The 18,892-nt window shown below is 42.6% G+C and overlaps 1 protein-coding gene across 1 annotated transcript in view; it reads left to right on the top strand.

The window, feature by feature from the left end:
- Positions 1-18,892, top strand: part of LOC145349723 (bile salt export pump-like) — an 81,983-nt gene that overhangs the window by 41,237 nt on the left and 21,854 nt on the right. Inside the window, exons 13-18 of the mRNA XM_080198261.1 lie at positions 3,568-3,693; positions 10,418-10,621; positions 12,009-12,179; positions 12,670-12,871; positions 12,983-13,064; positions 16,809-16,929. Coding sequence (XP_080054387.1) covers positions 3,568-3,693; positions 10,418-10,621; positions 12,009-12,179; positions 12,670-12,871; positions 12,983-13,064; positions 16,809-16,929 — 906 coding nt within the window. The remainder of the gene's footprint in view (positions 1-3,567; positions 3,694-10,417; positions 10,622-12,008; positions 12,180-12,669; positions 12,872-12,982; positions 13,065-16,808; positions 16,930-18,892) is intronic.

Here is an 18,892-nt window from a genome sequence, read left to right as displayed (position 1 = left end):
TCTTGGGTTCATGTCGCACTATCTGTAACCCCCGTGACTTGCCTGGGTTTGCAAAACCTCACTTACTGTACTGTCTGGAGACAATACACATCTCTGTAACCTGTGATCAGTGCTCCTTCCACTCACATTATCAGCCACTTCAGGTCTTGAACAGCAGGTTAGGTGTAAGGATTCGCATTCTAATCAGTAATCTCTAAACTGTCTGTGCTTTATATGCTCTGTCAGAGGCCAGGACTCTCCATTCACCTGACGAAGAGGGAAACCTCAAATGCTTGTGAGTCTATTATCAAATAAATCGGTTGGACTAAAACCTGGTGTTGTCAGACTTTTTACTGTGTTTACGCCAGTCCAACGCCGGCATACCCACATCATGAATGCTATGGAAAAGCAGCACAAAGCTTAGGGGAGTAAGATTCACAGCATCCTGTCATAAAGGTGTGCTTTATTCCAAACAATGATTTATAATCCTCTGGCTGGAATCCTGAATTTAACTTTTTAAAACAAATCTTTTACAAAAAACAGAGATTAAAGAGCCCAACATGGCTAACTATAATCCGCATTATTCTCTGTTTCACAATGGAGTGGATAAAGGCCAAATATTGTGGATACTGGAATCTGAAACAAAAACAGAAAATCTTACCAGGTCTGACTGCATCTATGGACAGAGAATAGATCCAATGTTTTGTTTTGAGTCTAGATGCCCTTCATCAGAGCTAAAGACAAAGAAAATAAGGCAAAGACTTATATTGGAAGGATGATGTCGTAGATAAAAGATGAAAGGGAATGTTAATGGTGGTTATAAAGGCTGAGAATGGTGCTAATGGCATCCATTGCACTCTGTCTATGGTTGTCTATTGCATTGGCTGCTCCCAATCTGGCCTACTCTATATCAGAGAGACCAAAGGCAGACTGGGTGACCGGTTTGCAGAACACTTTCGGTTCATCTGCCAGCAGGACTCAGATCTTCCTACTGCTTGCCATTTTAGCACACCACCCTGCTCTCTTGTCCACATCTCCGTTCTTGGCCTGTTGCAATGTTCTAGTGAATCCCAACGCAAACTGGAGATGTGTCGATTAGAAACTTTGCAGTCTTCCAGACTGAACATTGAGTTCAACAACTTCATTTCCTGCATTTGCTGTTTTAAGAACATAAGAACATAAGAAATAGGAGCAGGAGTAGGCCATCTAGCCCTTCGAGCCTGCCCCGCCATTCAATAAGATCATGGCTGATCTGTCGCTGCTCAGTTCCACTTTCCCGCCCTCTCCCCATAACCCTTAATCCCCTCTCTTATCAAGAACCCATCAACCCGCGTCTTAAAAATATTTAGCGAGGCAGCCTCCACCACTTCAACGGGCAGAGAATTCCAGAGATTCACCACCCTTTGAGTGAAGAAGTTCCTCCTCAACTCCGTTCTAAACCGCCCCCCTTTTATCTTGAGGCTGTGCCCCCTAGTCCTACTGTCTTTTTTGAGCGGGAAAAGTCTCTCCACCTCTATCCTATCCATCCCATTCATCATCTTATACGTCTCAATGAGATCTCCCCTCATTCTTCTAAACTCTAACGAGTACAAGCCTAATTTATTCAGCCTCTCCTCATAGCTCAACCCCCTCAACTCCGGTATCAGCCTAGTAAACCTCCTCTGCACTCCCTCCAAGGCCAAAATATCCTTGCGCAGGTGCGGCGCCCAAAACTGCACACAGTACTCCAGCTGCGGCCTCACCAGTGCCCTATACAGCTGCAGCAAGACCTCCCTACTTTTATATTCAATCCCCCTCGCTATGAAGGCCAGCATCCCATTCGCCTTCCTGACCACCTGCTGCACCTGCAGGCTGGGTTTTTGCGACTCATGCATAAGGTTGAACTCTCTCCTCCACCTCCACTCCATTTAATATTTTTATCTTAATAATCCATTTTATTAATTCATATTCTTATACACTTTAAATTTTAATATTTTCCATCATTTCATTTGCCCACTTCTAAATCTCATTTTCCATCCAATTCTCCCACCCCACCTCCCCTGGCCACCTCACTCAGGCCATCTGCCACATTCCTCAGGTTGTCCATTGACACTCTGCGCCTTTGTTTTGCCATTTACACATTCCAATCTCTTAATAAATGCCATTAGCATCATTCTTACCATCCTTTCAAAGTGCTGCTGGGAATATTTGCTGTCCCGAAGTGATGAAAACTGCAACCTTGACAGAGACTGGATGCTTCTGCACTAAGGGGTTTCTGGGGTCTAAGTTATTCACTGTATTTTTAGGAACATAGGAACAAGAGTAAAGCACTCCTGTTCTGAAATTTACTTAGATCATGGCTGGGATGATCCAGCCCCTTCGATGTAACCCACCCCAGGATATTAGGTGGCCCAGTCAATAAGTCCATTGACTTGGCAGGACAGGACAATCTCAACGGTTTGTGGGGCCAGAAAATCCCATCCATTGTCTCAACTCCATTTGACCACCATGGTGCCAATATCGAGGCTATCACCTTCAAATGTTTAGTTTTGTTTAGCTCCCATTAACATTCTCCACAAGCCATGCATCCTCTGTAACCTGTATGGACAAGTGACAAGGGGTGAAATATTCTGGTCCCTGTGACTGGCTTAATGGCAGGTGGTAAATAGGAGAGGGGACAATGCAGTGGGTGCCGAAGGGTTTCTTACCAGCCTAAAATGACAGCGGGAACTTCTGCTTCCACCAACCGCAATTCTCATTAGAGTTGCACAAAACTAATGTACACCCTGCTAACAGGATGTAGATGTCGGCACCCTCACATCACCAGCAGAAAATCGTGCTGTTCCAGAACACATCTGAACCAATGTGGCATGTACAGGTCAGAAGGCCTGGGGCAGCTCATGAAGCTCCGAAGAGAAGATGGAGGCCTCCAAGGGCCAGACCCTAGAACACCAAGTGCTGCAGTGGGTGACGGGAGGATTTACGATGTAAATCTTCTGACTTCAGCATCATCAGCAAGATGGATCTTCTCTCTTTCATGGTGGGTCAGCTGATGTCTGGCGTGCTTTAAAAATGGTGTCTAGATATGACGGTGGGGCACGTGCATTCCACAATTCCACATTCTGCCCCGCTACACAACGAGCCAGGAAACCCCCATCTGCATAATTAATGATGTTGGGGTCATGTAGTATCACACAAATTCCTGGCGGCTTCCACCGCGGGAAACACTCCCGTCCCCACCTCTGTCCCTAACCCCGCCACAGGATATAGGATGAGATTTTCCAGCCATGCTCACCTAAAACTGGAAAATCCCACCCGAGGTCAAAAGATCTTTGCGTGGTCTGCCCCCTGCCCACTATGATTCCTGTGGCAGGCAGGATGGGAAGATTCCACCTAGCAAGTCTGATTTTTCTTTACTAATAAAGCTTTCAGTTTAGTATCTTCCCATCCATTATGCATGTGTTAGTTACCATATTGCATCTGGATTAAATAAAATATAAATGAATATTTCAAGAAAATTTCAAATCCTCACATTTTCTGTTTGTTGGGATTTACTTAAATGATTATTTTACTAATGTGGTATTGAACTTGCCTTTATACATTACATAGATTCTTGACCGGCTCAGCATGGTGATTAAAGCAAGTGAAACAACAGCCTTTGTTGGGCCAAGTGGCTCTGGTAAAAGCACAGCAGTACAACTCATTCAGAGATTTTATGATCCTAAACAAGGAATGGTATGTTTTCAAATTGTTTTCAAACATCATGAATAAATACAAAAGTATTTGTATAATTGCCTGCCCTTAATTACGTAGATAAATTTCTCACATAGCTGACAGTCACAGTCACTTGGAACATTCCAGGTTGCAGCACCTCACTTTCTATTCATGCTTGCAGTATTAAAAACAATTCCCTTACCTCAGGTTACTAATTTGTCATTAATGTCCCTAATTTTGACTTTACTCTGTGGTTGATTGCTCACAGAACATTGTACTTCCATGGATAGGTGTAAATCTACTGTGATCATGTTGCGATTTTCTGCTTTGGAGTCACTATCATATGTAGGTCAACTCCCAGGCAAGCAATATAAGAGCTCAGAGCAACTGAGATTACAATGGCTTGCCTAAGGCTCTGAGTTTTTAGATTTTTCAGAAGTTGTTTTACTGGCCCACTTAAGAGAAAGGAGGGAGCAGAGGCATTTGGTACCAACTGAAGAAAGCCCATCAAAAGAATGGCTTTAACAAAGTGCAAGGAGATAGCTTAGCCAATCTATGACTTTGGCCTAGCAATAATAGACTAGAAAAGGTTGAAAGACTTCTGAGGCTACCAAAGTAAGAGAAGATAGTCAGACCTTATACCAATACAATGTGAGAAGCATATTTCATATTTACATTTATCGTAACTTTACTGGAATGAACACAATTATAATTACTAGAAATAATCATAATTTCTCCAATATGGGCAGCTTCATTTAACTAAGTCAAACATGAAGTCAAGCAGTGAAAGTCTCATAAAGATGTTCCTTAGCTGCACAGAACTTGAGCAAAAATTCAAGGCTTATAATTGTGTATAGTATCTGCCTGCCTAGAAAAATGTAAAAGCTTCTCGGCCTTTTGGCCAAGATCAAGTGTAGTCCTGCACTTGATAGAAATCAATGAGGTTACACTGAAGCTTCATTTGAAGCAATTTTTTAAAATGGCATCCAGGCCTTTTGGCTGAGATGCAAATGAGATCAAGCACTGTAGGGGATGCAATGCCTATTCCTATGAACTTGGATCATGTAGACCAAGCCCAAAACAAGCCCTCTCTTGTCAGCTTGGATCTGTAATGCCTCACTGGTTGAAATTTCAGATTGGACTTTGATTGGATATAGCTAAAAAAAATGATGTAAAAGCTTCTCAGTCTTTTGGCTAAGATCAAGTATTGGATCAAGACCAAGATGGGGTGCATTGATTTATCTTGTCAGCTTGGATCTTGTTTGTCTCTCTTGTGGGGATCCATAAATTTGATTCAATTTGAATTTGGTCTTTGGATCAAGCAAGGAGATGAATTCGGGATTGCCCAGTCCACTCTGTGAATTGGCTATGTAACTTTAAAGATTTTTTTTGAAGATTTCAAAGGTTCCACTACTTCTTAGCATTTTGGCTAAGATCAAACATAGGATCAGGTGTGTGATCAGCTGTACTGAAGTTCTTGTCAGCTTGGATCTCATATGTCACTTTTGTGGAGATCATGAATTGGATTCAGTATGAATTTGAGTTGGTTTGTGGGACAAGTAAGGAAATGGGTTAGGGGATTGTCCCCATCTGCTCTGTGTGCATTGGCTTTGTAACTATAAGAAAGGAGAAATATTTTTTTAAAAAGATGTAAAAGACTTCATGGTACCTTTCCTGGAAGTTTCCTGGACCCCATATTGTGCACAAATTGTTGACAATATTAACTTCAGTGATTATACTTCAGAAGTAATTCATTAGAACATAAGAACATAAGAAATAGGAGCAGGAGTAGGCCATCCAGCCCTTCGAGCCTGCCCCGCCATTCAATAAGATCATGGCTATGATCATAAGATCATTAGCTATGAAGTACATTGTAAAGCTAAACTAGCTTTAGCTAAACTTTAACTTTTAGCTAAATTTTAGCTTTAACATGAAGCTAAACTAGCACTAAATATAAAAAAGGACAGAAAGAGTTTTTACAAATATAAAAAGAGGAGGAGACTGGCTAGAGTGAATGTTGGACCCATAGAGGATGAGAGGGGGGATTTAGTGGTGGGAGATGAGGAAATGGCGGAGTTTTTTGCCTCGGTCTTCACAGAGGAGGACGCGAATAGTTTGCCGGATATTAAAGATAGAAGGATGGTAGGAGTTGAGGGCCTGAATGCGATTACTGTCACTAGAGAGGTAGTGCTTGATCGACTAGCGGGACTGGTAGACAAGTCCCCAGGACGGATGGAATACATCCCAGGGTTCTGAAGGAAATGGCAGAGGTGATAGTAGATGCCTTAGTGATTATTTACCAAACTTCGCTGGATTCCGGGGAAGTGCCAGAAGATTGGAAAACAGCTAATGTTACGCCGCTGTTTAAAAAAGGTAGTAGGCAAAAGGCAGGAATTATAGGCCGGTTAGTTTAACGTCTGTTGTTGGAAAAATGTTTGAATCCGTCATCAAAGAAGAAATAGCGAGGCACCTGGAAAGGAATGGTTTGATAGAGCAGACGCAGCACAGATTCGTTAAGGGGAAGTCGTGTTTGACGAATTTATTGGAATTCTATGAGGATGTGACTAGTGCGGTAGACAGAGGGGAACCGGTGGATGTGGTTTTTCTCGATTTTCAAAAGATGTTTGATAAGGCGCCGCACAAAAGGTTGCTTCAGAAGCTTAGGGGGCATGGAGTTGGGGGTAAAGTGTTAGCGTGGATAGAGGACTGGTTGTCAAATAGGAGGCAGAGAGTGGGGGTCAATGGGTGCTATTCGGATTGGCGGATGGTGACTAGTGGAGTGCCGCAGGGATCGGTGCTGGGGCCTCAGCTATTTACCATTTATATAGATGATCTGGAGGAGGGAACCGAGTGTAGGGTGTCGAAATTTGCTGATGAGACCAAGATTGGTGGAACGGCAAATTGTGCGAAGGGTGGGGAGAGTCTACAGAAGGATCTAGATAGGCTGGGCGAATGGGCCAGGAAATGGCAAATGGAATTTAATGTTGGTAAGTGCGAGGTGGTCCACTTTGGTAGGAATAATGGTAGGAAGGATTATTACTTACGTGGAGAAAAACTGCAGCAGGCGACGGTGCAGAGGGATCTCGGGGTCCTTGTGCATGAGTCGCAAAAACCCAGCTTGCAGGTGCAGCAGGTGGTCAGGAAGGCAAATGGGATGCTGGCCTTCATCGCGAGGGGGATTGAATATAAAAGTAGGGAGGTCTTGCTGCGGTTGTATAGGGCATTGGTGAGGCCGCAGCTGGAGTACTGTGTGCATTTTTGGGCGCCGCACTTGCGCAAAGATATTTTGGCCTTGGAGGGAGTGCAGAGGAGGTTTACTAGGCTGATACCGGAGTTGAGGGGGTTGAGCTATGAGGAGAGGCTGAATAAACTGGGCTTGTACTCGTTAGAGTTTAGAAGAATGAGGGGAGATCTCATTGAGACGTATAAGATGATGAATGGGATGGACAGGATAGAGGTGGAGAGACTCTTCCCGCTCAAAAAAGACACTAGGACTAGGGGGCACAGCCTCAAGATAAAAGGGGGGCGGTTTAGAACGGAGTTGAGGAGGAACTTCTTCACTCAAAGGGTGGTGAATCTCTGGAATTCTCTGCCCGTTGAAGTGGTGGAGGCTGCCTCGCTAAATATTTTTAAGACGCGGGTTGATGGGTTTTTGACAAGAGAGGGGATTAAGGGTTATGGGGAGAGGGCGGGAAAGTGGAACTGAGCAGCGACAGATCAGCCATGATCTTATTGAATGGCGGGGCAGGCTCGAGGGGCTAGATGGCCTACTCCTGCTCCTATTTCTTATGTTCTTATGTCCTATTTCTTATGTACTGTGTGCAGTTTTGGGCGCCGTACTTACACAAGGATATTTTAGCCTTGGAGGGAGTGCAGAGGAGGTTTACTAGGCTGATGCCGGAGTTGAGGGGGTTGAGCTATGAGGAGAGGCTGAATAAATTAGGCTTGTACTCGTTAGAGTTTAGAAGAATGAGGGGAGATCTCATTGAGACGTATAAGATGATGAATGGGATGGATAGGAAAGAGGTGGAGAGACTCTTCCCGCTCAGAAAGGATAGTAGGACTAGGGGGCACAGCCTCAAGATAAAGGGGGGGTGGTTTAGAACAGAGTTGAGGAGGAACTTCTTCACTCAAAGGGTGGTGAATCTCTGGAATTCTCTGCCCGTTGAAGTGGTGGAGGCTGCCTCGCTAAATATTTTTAAGACGCGGGTTGATGGGTTTTTGATGAGTGAGGGGATTAAGGGTTATGGGGAGAGGGCGGGAATGTGGAACTGAGCCACGACAGATCAGCCATGATCTTATTGAATGGCGGGGCAGGCTCGAAGGGCTAGTTGGCCTACTCCTGCTCCTATTTCTTATGTTCTTATGTTCTTATGTGTGGAAAATCTGCAGAGGGATCTGGATAGGCTGAGCGAGTGGGCGAGGACCTGGCAGATGGAGTACAATGTTAGCAAGTGTGAGATTATCCACTTTGGCAGGAATAATAGTAGGAGGGATTACTATTTAAAGGGCGAGAAGCTGCAGCATGCTACAGTGCAGAGGGACCTGGGGGTCCTTGTGCATGAGTCGCAAAAACCCAGTCTGCAGGTGTAGCAGGTGATCAAGAAGGCGAATGGGATGCTGGCCTTTATAGCGAGGGGATAGAATATAAAAGCAGGGAGGTCTTGCTGCAACTGTACAGGGCACTGGTGAGGCCGCAGCTGGAGTACTGTGTGCAGTTTTGGTCACTGCACTTGCGCAAGGATATTTTGGCCTTGGAGGGAGTGCAGAGAAGGTCCACTAGGCTGATACCAGAGATGAAGGGGTTAGACTGTGAAGACAGACTAAATCGACTGGGTCTGTACTCATTGGAGTTTAGAAGGATGAGGGGCGATCTTATAGAGACATATAAGATAATGAAAGGGATGGATCGGGTAGAGGTAGAGAGATTCTTCCCGCTCAGAAAGGACAGCAGGACTAGAGGGCACAGCCTCAAGATAAGGCGGGGGGGAGGCGCAGTTTAGAATGGAGTTGAGGAGGAACTTCTTCACTCAAAGGGTGGTGAATCTCTGGAATTCTCTGCCCGTTGAAGTGGTGGAGGCTACCTTGCTAAATATATTTAAGACACAGGTAGATAGGTTTTTGACAGACAAGGGAATTAAGGGTTATGGGGAGAAAGCGGGAATGTGGAACTGAGCCACTTCAGATCAGCCATGATCTTATTGAATGGTGGGGCAGGCTTGAAGGGCTAGATGGCCTACTCCTGCTCCTATTTCTTATGTTCATATGTTCTTATGTAATATCCTGGAGATGGAAATCATGCTGCAGTAAATGCAAATTATTTCTTTGGACAAAACAATAGATAGTTAATTAATTACAAAATGAGGGGAAGGAAAGGGGATCTTTAATTTGTTGGGATTTGTTCTTGCCAAAGTATATTGTGCACCTATTAGACAAAATGAATACATAAAACATCATGTATGTTTAGGATTCAAATTAGATCATCTCATATTTCATCATTATTTTTTATTTCTAAAAACAGGATAGAATTCTCCCAAGTCCCCGCTGGGTGGCTATAGGTGGAGAATATGGTGGCAAGCCCAGAAATCGGTTTCATTTCAGTGTGCATTTACAGAGGGATCTTCCAATGGTACCCACCATGGCAGGTCAGAAAGCCTGCCAGAGGCTGGCATGAACCTCATTTGCATCTCATTAATGGGGTGCAGATGAACACCCGACCCTCTGCGCCAGATTCTCCGCAATGCCGGCAGGAAAATATGCCAGTGTGAAACACTTTTGGAATAACTTGGGGACTCACCTGAACAATACCTGGGGCTGCCTCGGGAGTTTAGGGTGGGGGACACCTGCAACCCTAGATCCTGAACACCACAGCAGTAGGTCTGGGTTGTTCTGCAGGTGAGATCTTCCAGGTTCAGAGGGGGTCCAGGATACCTTCCAGCCTCAGAATATTCCTGGAGATCCATCTTCATTCTTAGGAGGTTCACCTTCTGGCCTCAGACTGCTCCCAGAGATCTATTTTCATTTTCAGGTGGTCCACCTTCTTTCTTCAATAGTGGGTTGGTGATGTTGGGAATCTTTTGAATATGGCACCTGGACGCGACAGTGAGCTATACAACATGCACGTCTACCCGCCACTGATAATGGCGCAATTAATAAGGTCAAAGCTGAAAGATATGACGTTTTCCTGCCAGCTTCCATATTCCCACCCTTGTACTAAAGTACTTAAGGCTCAAAATGAGAGAATTCCACTCACAATATCAGTATAGATCACAATTGAAATAATATATAGACTACATTCAATTAACTTGGGGAGATGATGGTATAGTGGTATTGTCACTGGACTCGTAATCCAGAGATCCAGGGTGATGCCCTGGGGGCCCCAGTTCGAAACTCACCATGGCAGATAGTGAAATTTGAATTCAATAAATGTTTAGAATTAAAAATCTAATGATGATCACAAATCCATTGCCAATTGTTGTAAAAGTCCATCTGGTTCATTGATGTCCTGCAGGGAAGGAAATCTGCCACCCTTAACTTATATGGCCTACATATGACTCCAGATCCACGGCAATATGATTGACTCAAAACATGCCTTCTGAAATGGCCTAGCCAGCCACTTAGCTCAAGGGTAATTCAGGATGGGCAGTAAATGCTGATTTAATCAGTGATGTCAACATCCCATAAACAAATAAAAAAAAGTGTTTCATAAGCATGGTGTTGTTATAAATCTGACTTGTTCTTGCAGGTCACATTGGATGGTCATGATATTCGCTCTCTGAATATTCAGTGGCTGCGTTCTTTGATTGGAATTGTTGAACAGGAGCCTGTCTTGTTTGCTACCACCATCGAAGAGAATATTCGCTATGGTAGTGACAGTTTGACAAAGGATCAAATTATTAGAGCAGCCAAGGAGGCCAATGCATATAACTTCATTATGGATCTGCCAGAGGTATCATCTAAAAATCACTATTCGCACGTGGCAAGTATAGGTATCCAAATAGTATAGTGACTCAACGGAATTGCCTCCAGGGTGATATAATTAATGTTACTTTAACTCTGTAATTCAGAATTATAAAGAACAGGTATAAATAGAAATTTATGGGTGGCATAGTGGCACAGTGGTTAGCACCGCTGCCTCAAGGCACCCAGGGATCAAGTTTGATTCCCAGTTTGGGTCACTGTCTATGCGGAGTCTGCACGTTCTCCTTGTCTGTGTCGGTTTTCTCCGGATGCTCCAGTTTCCTTCCAAAGTCCAAAAGATGTGCTGGTTCAGGATATTGGCAATGCTAAATTCTCCCTCGGTGTACCCAAACAGGCACCGGAGTGTGGCGTCTAGGAGATTTACACAGTAACGTCATTGCAGTGCTAATGTAAGTCTACTTGTGATTAATAAATAAACTTTTAAAACAATCAAATACACTAATGAAGATAATAACCCAAAATAAAATGCCACGTTGAAATAAAATCTTTACTTAATATGTTCATCAATCAATTTCCTCCTTGCATTGAAAGACTATTTCAGTGTTACTCTTTCATAAATTAGATATGCAGGATATTATCACTGAAGCAACATGATGATATGCTAATCTTTTCCACAAGAGGGACACATTAGATTATTTTTGCAAATATCCTGAAAACAGGGTTGTTATTATACTGTAGCATTTATTTTGTAATATGGAAAGAGAATGAAAAATATACTGACAATCATTTAAAACTATGCGAATGACTCTTTTTATAAATGCCACAAAATACTTTATTAAGAATAATATATTATTCCTTGTGTTGGATCTCTTATATATTTTTGGTAATAACCGAGATATCTTTGCATTCACAGGATATTTGAATGGTGTGCCATGCTCTGAAAACTAGTGCCTACTTTAGTTAATTGTAATTTTTGTTAAATATTTTGTATTCTTCCAAATGTAGGGTATGAAGAGTGGGGAGACAAATTTCTAATTTTTGATTCATGGTCTTAGTATTCTCAACTTCAGAAAAATAACCTAGAAATAAGGTAACATTCCTTCTGCTTTGCCCTAGCAAAGAAACTGAGTGACAACTCCCAAAGAGCAAACTTGCTGCAATGTTGTGCCATTTTACCTCTTTCCCCTGACAGTTTTGCCGCACTTAAATAGAACAGAGTTGAGTTCATTCTAAATCACTTCACATTGGATTCTTACAGAATCCGACAAGGGAGATTTTCATCAGTCCATGCAGAATTGGAGTCTAGGCCACAGAAATAGAACTGATAGTGTATTAACTCACTTGGCATTCCCATTAACATCCTGCTTAAATCTTTTCTCTCACGATGTGCTCATACATATTAGTTTCTTTTTCAGAAATTTAACACCCTTGTAGGTGAAGGTGGAGGTCAAATGAGTGGAGGACAAAAGCAACGTATTGCCATTGCTCGAGCTCTTGTGAGAAACCCCAAAATTCTGTTATTGGACATGGCAACTTCAGCACTAGACAACGAGAGTGAGGCAGTGGTTCAAAATGCATTGGACAAGGTATGCTTTCATTACAAAGATGTAGAAAACTGTTCGAAGATATCTCCCCTGAAACCTCCCCAGGTTCTCTATTCCTGTGATACTGGCCTTTATTCCTCCTCAGCACACACCCCTGTCTGCATCCAATTTTCAGTGGCTTTCATCTGCCCAGGCTCTATTTCCATGACTTTTATCCCTAAACCTGCCTGGCTCTCTATACCTGCTTTCCCTGTAAATCTATCTTTTTAACCAAGTTTTTGGTGACCATTCTTCATTATTCATTCCTTTTTTTGATTTTTCTTATCTTTACACCTTTTAGATATTTTGCAACTATCAAGTTTTTAAATTTTGTTGCTGTTATTCTTATCATTGCTTTGAATTGTTGTTTTACTAGCAATCTATTGCCTTATATAATTTAGTTAATGAAGCAAATAATTATGTTTAATTTTCATTTTTAAAGAGACTAAATTCAACATTTCTGAAAGCATGTTGGAATTATTTTTGTGCAAAGGTTCGATTGGGTCGAACAACAATCTCCATTGCTCATCGTTTATCCACAGTGAAAAATGCTGACGTGATCATTGGTTTTGAGCATGGAAGAGCCGTAGAACAGGGAAAACATGCAGAACTTCTTGAAAGAAAAGGGGTTTATTTCACTTTGGTAACTCTACAAAGCCAGGGAGATAAAGCTCTGAATGAAAAAGCAAGGCAAAGTGAGAAACTTTAACTTCTCTTCCTGTTTAAAACAAAATGTTCATTGATTAATTTTATACTGAATCCCAGAAACATTTTTGATTACTTTCCATGATTACTCATTTTATTAGTGGCAGGAAACTGCCCGGTTGAAGAACCAGGAATTGAAAAGCAACAGACTTTCAGAAGAGGTAGCTATCAAGCAAGTTTACGGTAAGGAGCAAATATTGCACAATGGTGACCTTGGATCAAGATCTAATTTGATTTGATTTACTATTGTCACATGTGAAAAGTATTGTCTCTTGCATACTATGAAGACAAAATATACCATTCATAGATCTTTAATAGGGGAGAAGGGCAGCATGGTGGCACAGCGCCAAGGACCCAAGTTCAGTTCTGGCCTTGGGTCACTGTCTATGTGGAATTTGCACGTTCTCCCTCTGTTTGCTTAGGTTTCCTCTGGTACTCCAGTTTTCTCCCACGGTCCAAAGATGTGCAGGTTAGGTGAATTGTCCATGCTGAATTGACCCTAGTGTCAGGGGGGATTAGTAGGGTAAATGTGTGGAGTTACGGGAATAGGGCCTGGGTAGGATTGTGGCCAGCACAGACTTGATGGACCAAATGGCCTCTTTCTCTGCTGTATGGATTCTATAAAGGAAGGAGACAGTGCATAATGTAGTGTTACAGTGTGGAAGAAGATCAGCTTAATATGTTGTAGGTCCATTCAAAAGGCAGCAAGGAAGAAGCTGTTCTTGAGTCAATTGGTACGTGATCTCAGATTTTTGTATCCTTGTCCCAACCGAAGAAGGTGGAAAAGAGTATCTGTTCTTGCTATTAAATAAGTCCATACTGGGGGAAGGCTATTTCTAGTATCCACAAACATAATTTAAAAGACGTCTCATTGCCATTTCAGGGTTTATTAAGTTTCATTGATTCTTGCTAAACTTCCTACTCTATTTCAACTCTCATGTTGCACCTCACTTTCTTGAGTGCCAGTTATCCACATCCTTGCTTAGCAATCCAAGATTTAACAACCCACTGAGGTGAATGGGTAAACCATGCTATCAGATATTTTGGATGTCTATTGAAACCTTGAATACCAACTATTGAGGAAAAATACATTGCAATACAATTCCTCATGTCAAGCCAATGAGTCGGTAAGGCCTATTGCCATTTTACTGTCCCAACAATGATTTTCTTCTAATACAAAACAAAACACTGAAGGTTCAAGAAATCTGAAATAGAAGCAAAAACAAAGCAGGAAATACTCAGCAGATGATGCAACATCTTTAGAGAAACAGATCTTATGGGCTGGATTTTCATGAGTTGGGGAGACTCTGTGGAGGGATGAAAATGGCGGCTGGATTCCAATTCTGAGACCTCCAACTCCATTCCCAGGGTTTCTGATTTTTAACACTGATGTTTAAGCGTGTGAGGTGATTCTGGTCATGCAGCTGCATCCTGCATTCTTGGCCTGGCCACCTACATTGTAGGACCCGGCATGGCCTACTACTTTGCAATTTTGGTGGGGTTAAGTTCGCTTTTAAAGGACTCCTGATTCATGGAACTTCGAAGGAGATGTGAACCATAGAATGGATGAGGGAAACTTCAAAAGCTCTTACCTAAGTGCCCAACTGTATGTATGCCCCCATCCACCCACATGTCTTATAATCCCCATATCAAGTTATGCCCCCACCCACCCCACATGTCCCCTCATATCCCATACCAAGTTGCGTCCCTCACTGACTCCCTTCACACCCAAATTTCAAGATGTGTCCCACTTCCACGGCCTATCGTATCCCCATGCCAACTATGTTCCACATCCATTCATGTGGCCCTTCATATCCCCATACCACGCTATAGAACCTCCATGTCCACTCACCACTTTTATGGAACCAATCAGCCTTATAGTGACAATAACATGTGTTAAAAACATTTTTTTAAAAAATAAGTCATTCATTCATAACTTTTCACTTTCATAAAAGAACTCTCACTGCAGTCTTTTTCTAAACATGAAATGTCATCACTTTGCATGAGTGAGCCATAGGGGTGGGTGAGGGAGGAGATGTAGCTTGACATGAAACAGATGTGGGGCCATGGGAAAGTGTTAAAGCAGTGTTTGGCAAGGAGATGGGAAGGGCTATGGGGACTGAGTGGAGGAGCATGAGATGGCATGGATGAGCATGGGGAGAGTGTGGGGAGGGTTTAGAGGGTATGAGATGTGTGGGCTGAAATTTTTAGTATAATTGGAACAAAGATCTTCAGTATCAAGATGGGTCTTTCCCACAGCCCATGTTGGCAGCTCCTGTGGATGTCTCTGAACTCTTTCTAAAGTTGGTGGCCCCAGCTGCAGCCCAAACATGAAAATCCCATCTTTGCTGGCACTTTGTTCCGTGACATGTATGCTGAGCCAGGAAACTTCCCAGTTCCCACTGGGTGATAATCCAGCCCAGTGTTTCAGCTTGATGGAACGTTAACTCTGATTCCCTCAGCCTGACTTGCTGAATACTTCCAGCATTGATTTGAAGCTTTCCCTCTCCCATCCCCACCAGGTCTACAACTGCCTGTTCCTTTCACACCCATTGCATGCAAATATTAGAACGGGAACAGGGCCAAGCTCCCAGAGAATTTTCCTACTTTCTACCTTAAGTTACTTGGGAAAGGTGGCAGTTGGCCATGGGGTTAATAGCATATTGCTCGCAAGTGCAGTGTCCATTCCACCCCTAGTGATTTGTCCATTAAAGATCTCAAAGCTGAGACCCATCAGTGGTTTCCAAGCTTTGTGATATTTCTACTCCTTTGAGGATCCATTCCAGTTTTCACTTCTGCCCTTTCACATGCAGGAAAGATCTTGCATATACTGCAATTCTTCAATATATGTAGCCTTAGAATCATAGAACCCTACAGTGCAGAAAGAGGCCCTTCGGCCCATCGAGTCTGCACCAAACACAATCCCACCTAGGCCCTACCCCCATATCTCTACATATTATACCCACTAATCCCTTTAACCTACACATCCCTGGACACTAAGGGGCAATTTCTTAGCATAGCCAATCAACCTAACCCGCACATCTTTGGACTATGGGAGGAAACCGGAGTACCCAGAGGAAACCCGCACAGACACGAGGAGAGTGTGCAAACTCCACACAGACAGTGGCCCAAGCTGAGAATCGAACCCAGGACCCTGGAGCTGTGAAGCAGCAGTGCTAACCACTGTGCTACCATGCCGCCCTTCTAGAGTGCCTTTTTCTGGGCTATTGCTTACTTTAAATTAAGTAACAATTTGGTGAGTAAGGCAGCATTCTAGGGGATGACGCCTCAATTGTGCATTACATTTAGCACTAAAGTGCATTCAAGCTTCACAAGACAAGTACATTCCTATAACCCCCCATTTGTAAACTGCCTATGCATCGAGAATAATTTCACCCAGATAGATGCATGATTGGATTTCATAGAATCATAGAATCCCTACAGTAAGGAATGAAGCCATTCAGCCCAGCAAGTCTGCACCAATTATTTGACAGAGCACCCCAACCAGTCCCTATCCCCATAACCCAACATATTTACCTCACATCCTGGGGAAATTTAGCATGGTCAATCAACCTGACCTGCTCATCTTTGGACTGTGGAAGGAAACCAGAGCAGCTGAAGGAAACCCACGCGGACATGGGGAGAACATGCAAACTCCTCCAAGACAGTCAGCCAAGGCCAGAATTGAACCCGGGTCCCTGGTGTTGTGAGGCACACAGTTGTATCTAATTGGTCTTTCACTTGGTTTAGATTAAGCAATTTGATTAAATGCTTCATAATGTAATCATGCAAAAGAGCAATAATAATCTCAAGTAAAGAAACCATTTCCTTCCTGAATACTTTCCAGTTGAAAAAATTGAACCTTTTGTTGTTTTGGAATGTATGTTGGAAAATGTAGTTGTATAAGAAATTGTTATATATCTGCAGATCCTCAATTCGCCAGCGTTCTAGGTCTCAGGTGTCAAACCTACTTACCGATCTGTCTATGCCTGGAGACATTCCTTCAAATGTCCATCATTCCTCTGGCTTTCTTAATGATGATGACAAGGTTGGAAATTCCATTGACTTAATCCAAAATCCATTGTCAATTACCTGACTTTAGATTTATTATTGTGAGCAAAACAAAAGTCATTTTGACCAGAACAGAAAATTAATTATCAAGAGTATCCTAGAGTAGAATTGTGCTGGCAATGAACAGAGTTCAGAGTGAATTCCTTAGAATCCAGCAAGGTGATCCATTCATTTCTGTTAGATCTCATTTGTGAGGCAAAATTATATTCTTTATTGTCCAGTATTATATTTCAAGGAAAGGTATTTTCCATTATTTTTATCTTCAAACTTGCAAAACTGAAATGCATTTTTGAAAAAACAAGCATGGAATGCTTTCAATTCTGGTATATTGGATTTTATAATAGATTGAGTATATCAGGAACTCTATAACCCATCAATAAATCATGCAAAGCAGAATCTTATGGCACAATAAACTCACCAGTCCCACTGTAGCAATGACATTTAACTCTAAAGTGTTTTGTCTAGAAGGTCTGCTATCTCACTAGAGTTGGGTATTTGACTGGTAAGTCATTTTTAGTAAAGATGCCATGGGAATCAAGCAATGAGAGGTAAATTAATTCTTCACGTCATATGAATGTCTCTGCAAGCTTTCAGCTCTAGCAAAAGTTGGGAATCAATAAAAAATGAAAGAAACAATAAGATATTATGATGCTACTGAACTAAATAGGATGCATTCTACATCCTCAAAGAAAAATTTAAAAACATAACGAAAGATCTAATTAAATTTTCAGGAGCTCCCTGAATCAGAGGTGGGAATTTTATCTATATTTCAAATGTGAATTTATGTGGGTAAAATCCAATTTTTGAAGCTCTAAAAGCGTTAATAACTTGGGTTAGTAACACTGGGAAGTGGGACAGCAAAAGACATGAACATGGACCACAATGCTAAATGGTTCAGCTAAGCACTATTTCTAAGCATAGGTAGGATTGGTCTGAGAATGAAATGTTTGTCTGGGATCTTCCCACTGCCCGTGGCCATGTAGTGTCTTTGGCTCTTATTTTGCTGTTGCCCATCTTTCCTCAACACACATTCTTGTTAGCTTTTGGCTCACTTTGGCAGCCCTTTTTCTGCTCTCATTATCTTCTGGCCTTCAGTGACCACTTTTTTCACATAAGAACATAAGAAATAGGAGCAGGAGTAGGCCATCTAGCCCTTCGAACCTGCTCCGCCATTTAATAAGGTCTTGGCTGATCTGAAGTGGATCAGTTCCACTTTCCCACTTTCTCCCCATAACCCTTAATTCCCTTGTCTATCAGAAATCTATCTACCCGTGACTTAAATATATTCGGCGAGGTAGCCTCCACCACTTCAATGGGCAGACAATTCCAGAGACTCACCACCCTTTGAGTGAAGAAATTCCTCCTCAACTCTGTTCTAAACTGCCCCCCCACCTTATTTTGAGGCTGTGCTCTCTAGTTCTGCTATCCTTTCTAAGCAGGAAGAATCTCTCTGCCTCCACCCTATCTAACCCCTTCATTATCTTGTAAGTCTCTATAAGATCCCCCCTCAGCCTTCTAAACTCCAACGAGTACAGGCCCAGTCCATTCAATCTCTCCTCATAGACTAACCCCTTCATCTCTGGTAGCAGCCTTGTGAACCTTCTCTGCACTCCCTCCAAGGCCAATATATCATTTTGCAAATGCGGCAACCAAAACTGCACACAGTACTCCAGTTGCGGCCTCACCGGTGCCTTGTACAGTTGCATCAAGATCTCCTTGCTTTTATATTCTATCCCCCTCGCTATAAAGGCCAACATTCCATTCGCCTTCTTGATCACCCACTGCACCTGCAGACTGGGTCTTTGCGATTCGTGCACAAGGACCCCCAGGTCCCTCTGCACCGTAGCATGCTACAGCTTTTCGCCCTTTAAATAATAATCTCTCCTACTATTATTTCTACTAAAGTGGATAACCTCACATTTGCTCACGTTATATTCCAT

The sequence above is a fragment of the Carcharhinus amblyrhynchos genome, chromosome 11 (assembly GCF_965287045.1).
Source record: "Carcharhinus amblyrhynchos chromosome 11, sCarAmb.v2.hapA, whole genome shotgun sequence".
Taxonomy (NCBI): Eukaryota; Metazoa; Chordata; class Chondrichthyes; order Carcharhiniformes; family Carcharhinidae; genus Carcharhinus; species Carcharhinus amblyrhynchos.
This window is presented reverse-complemented; position numbering and strand designations above follow the sequence as displayed.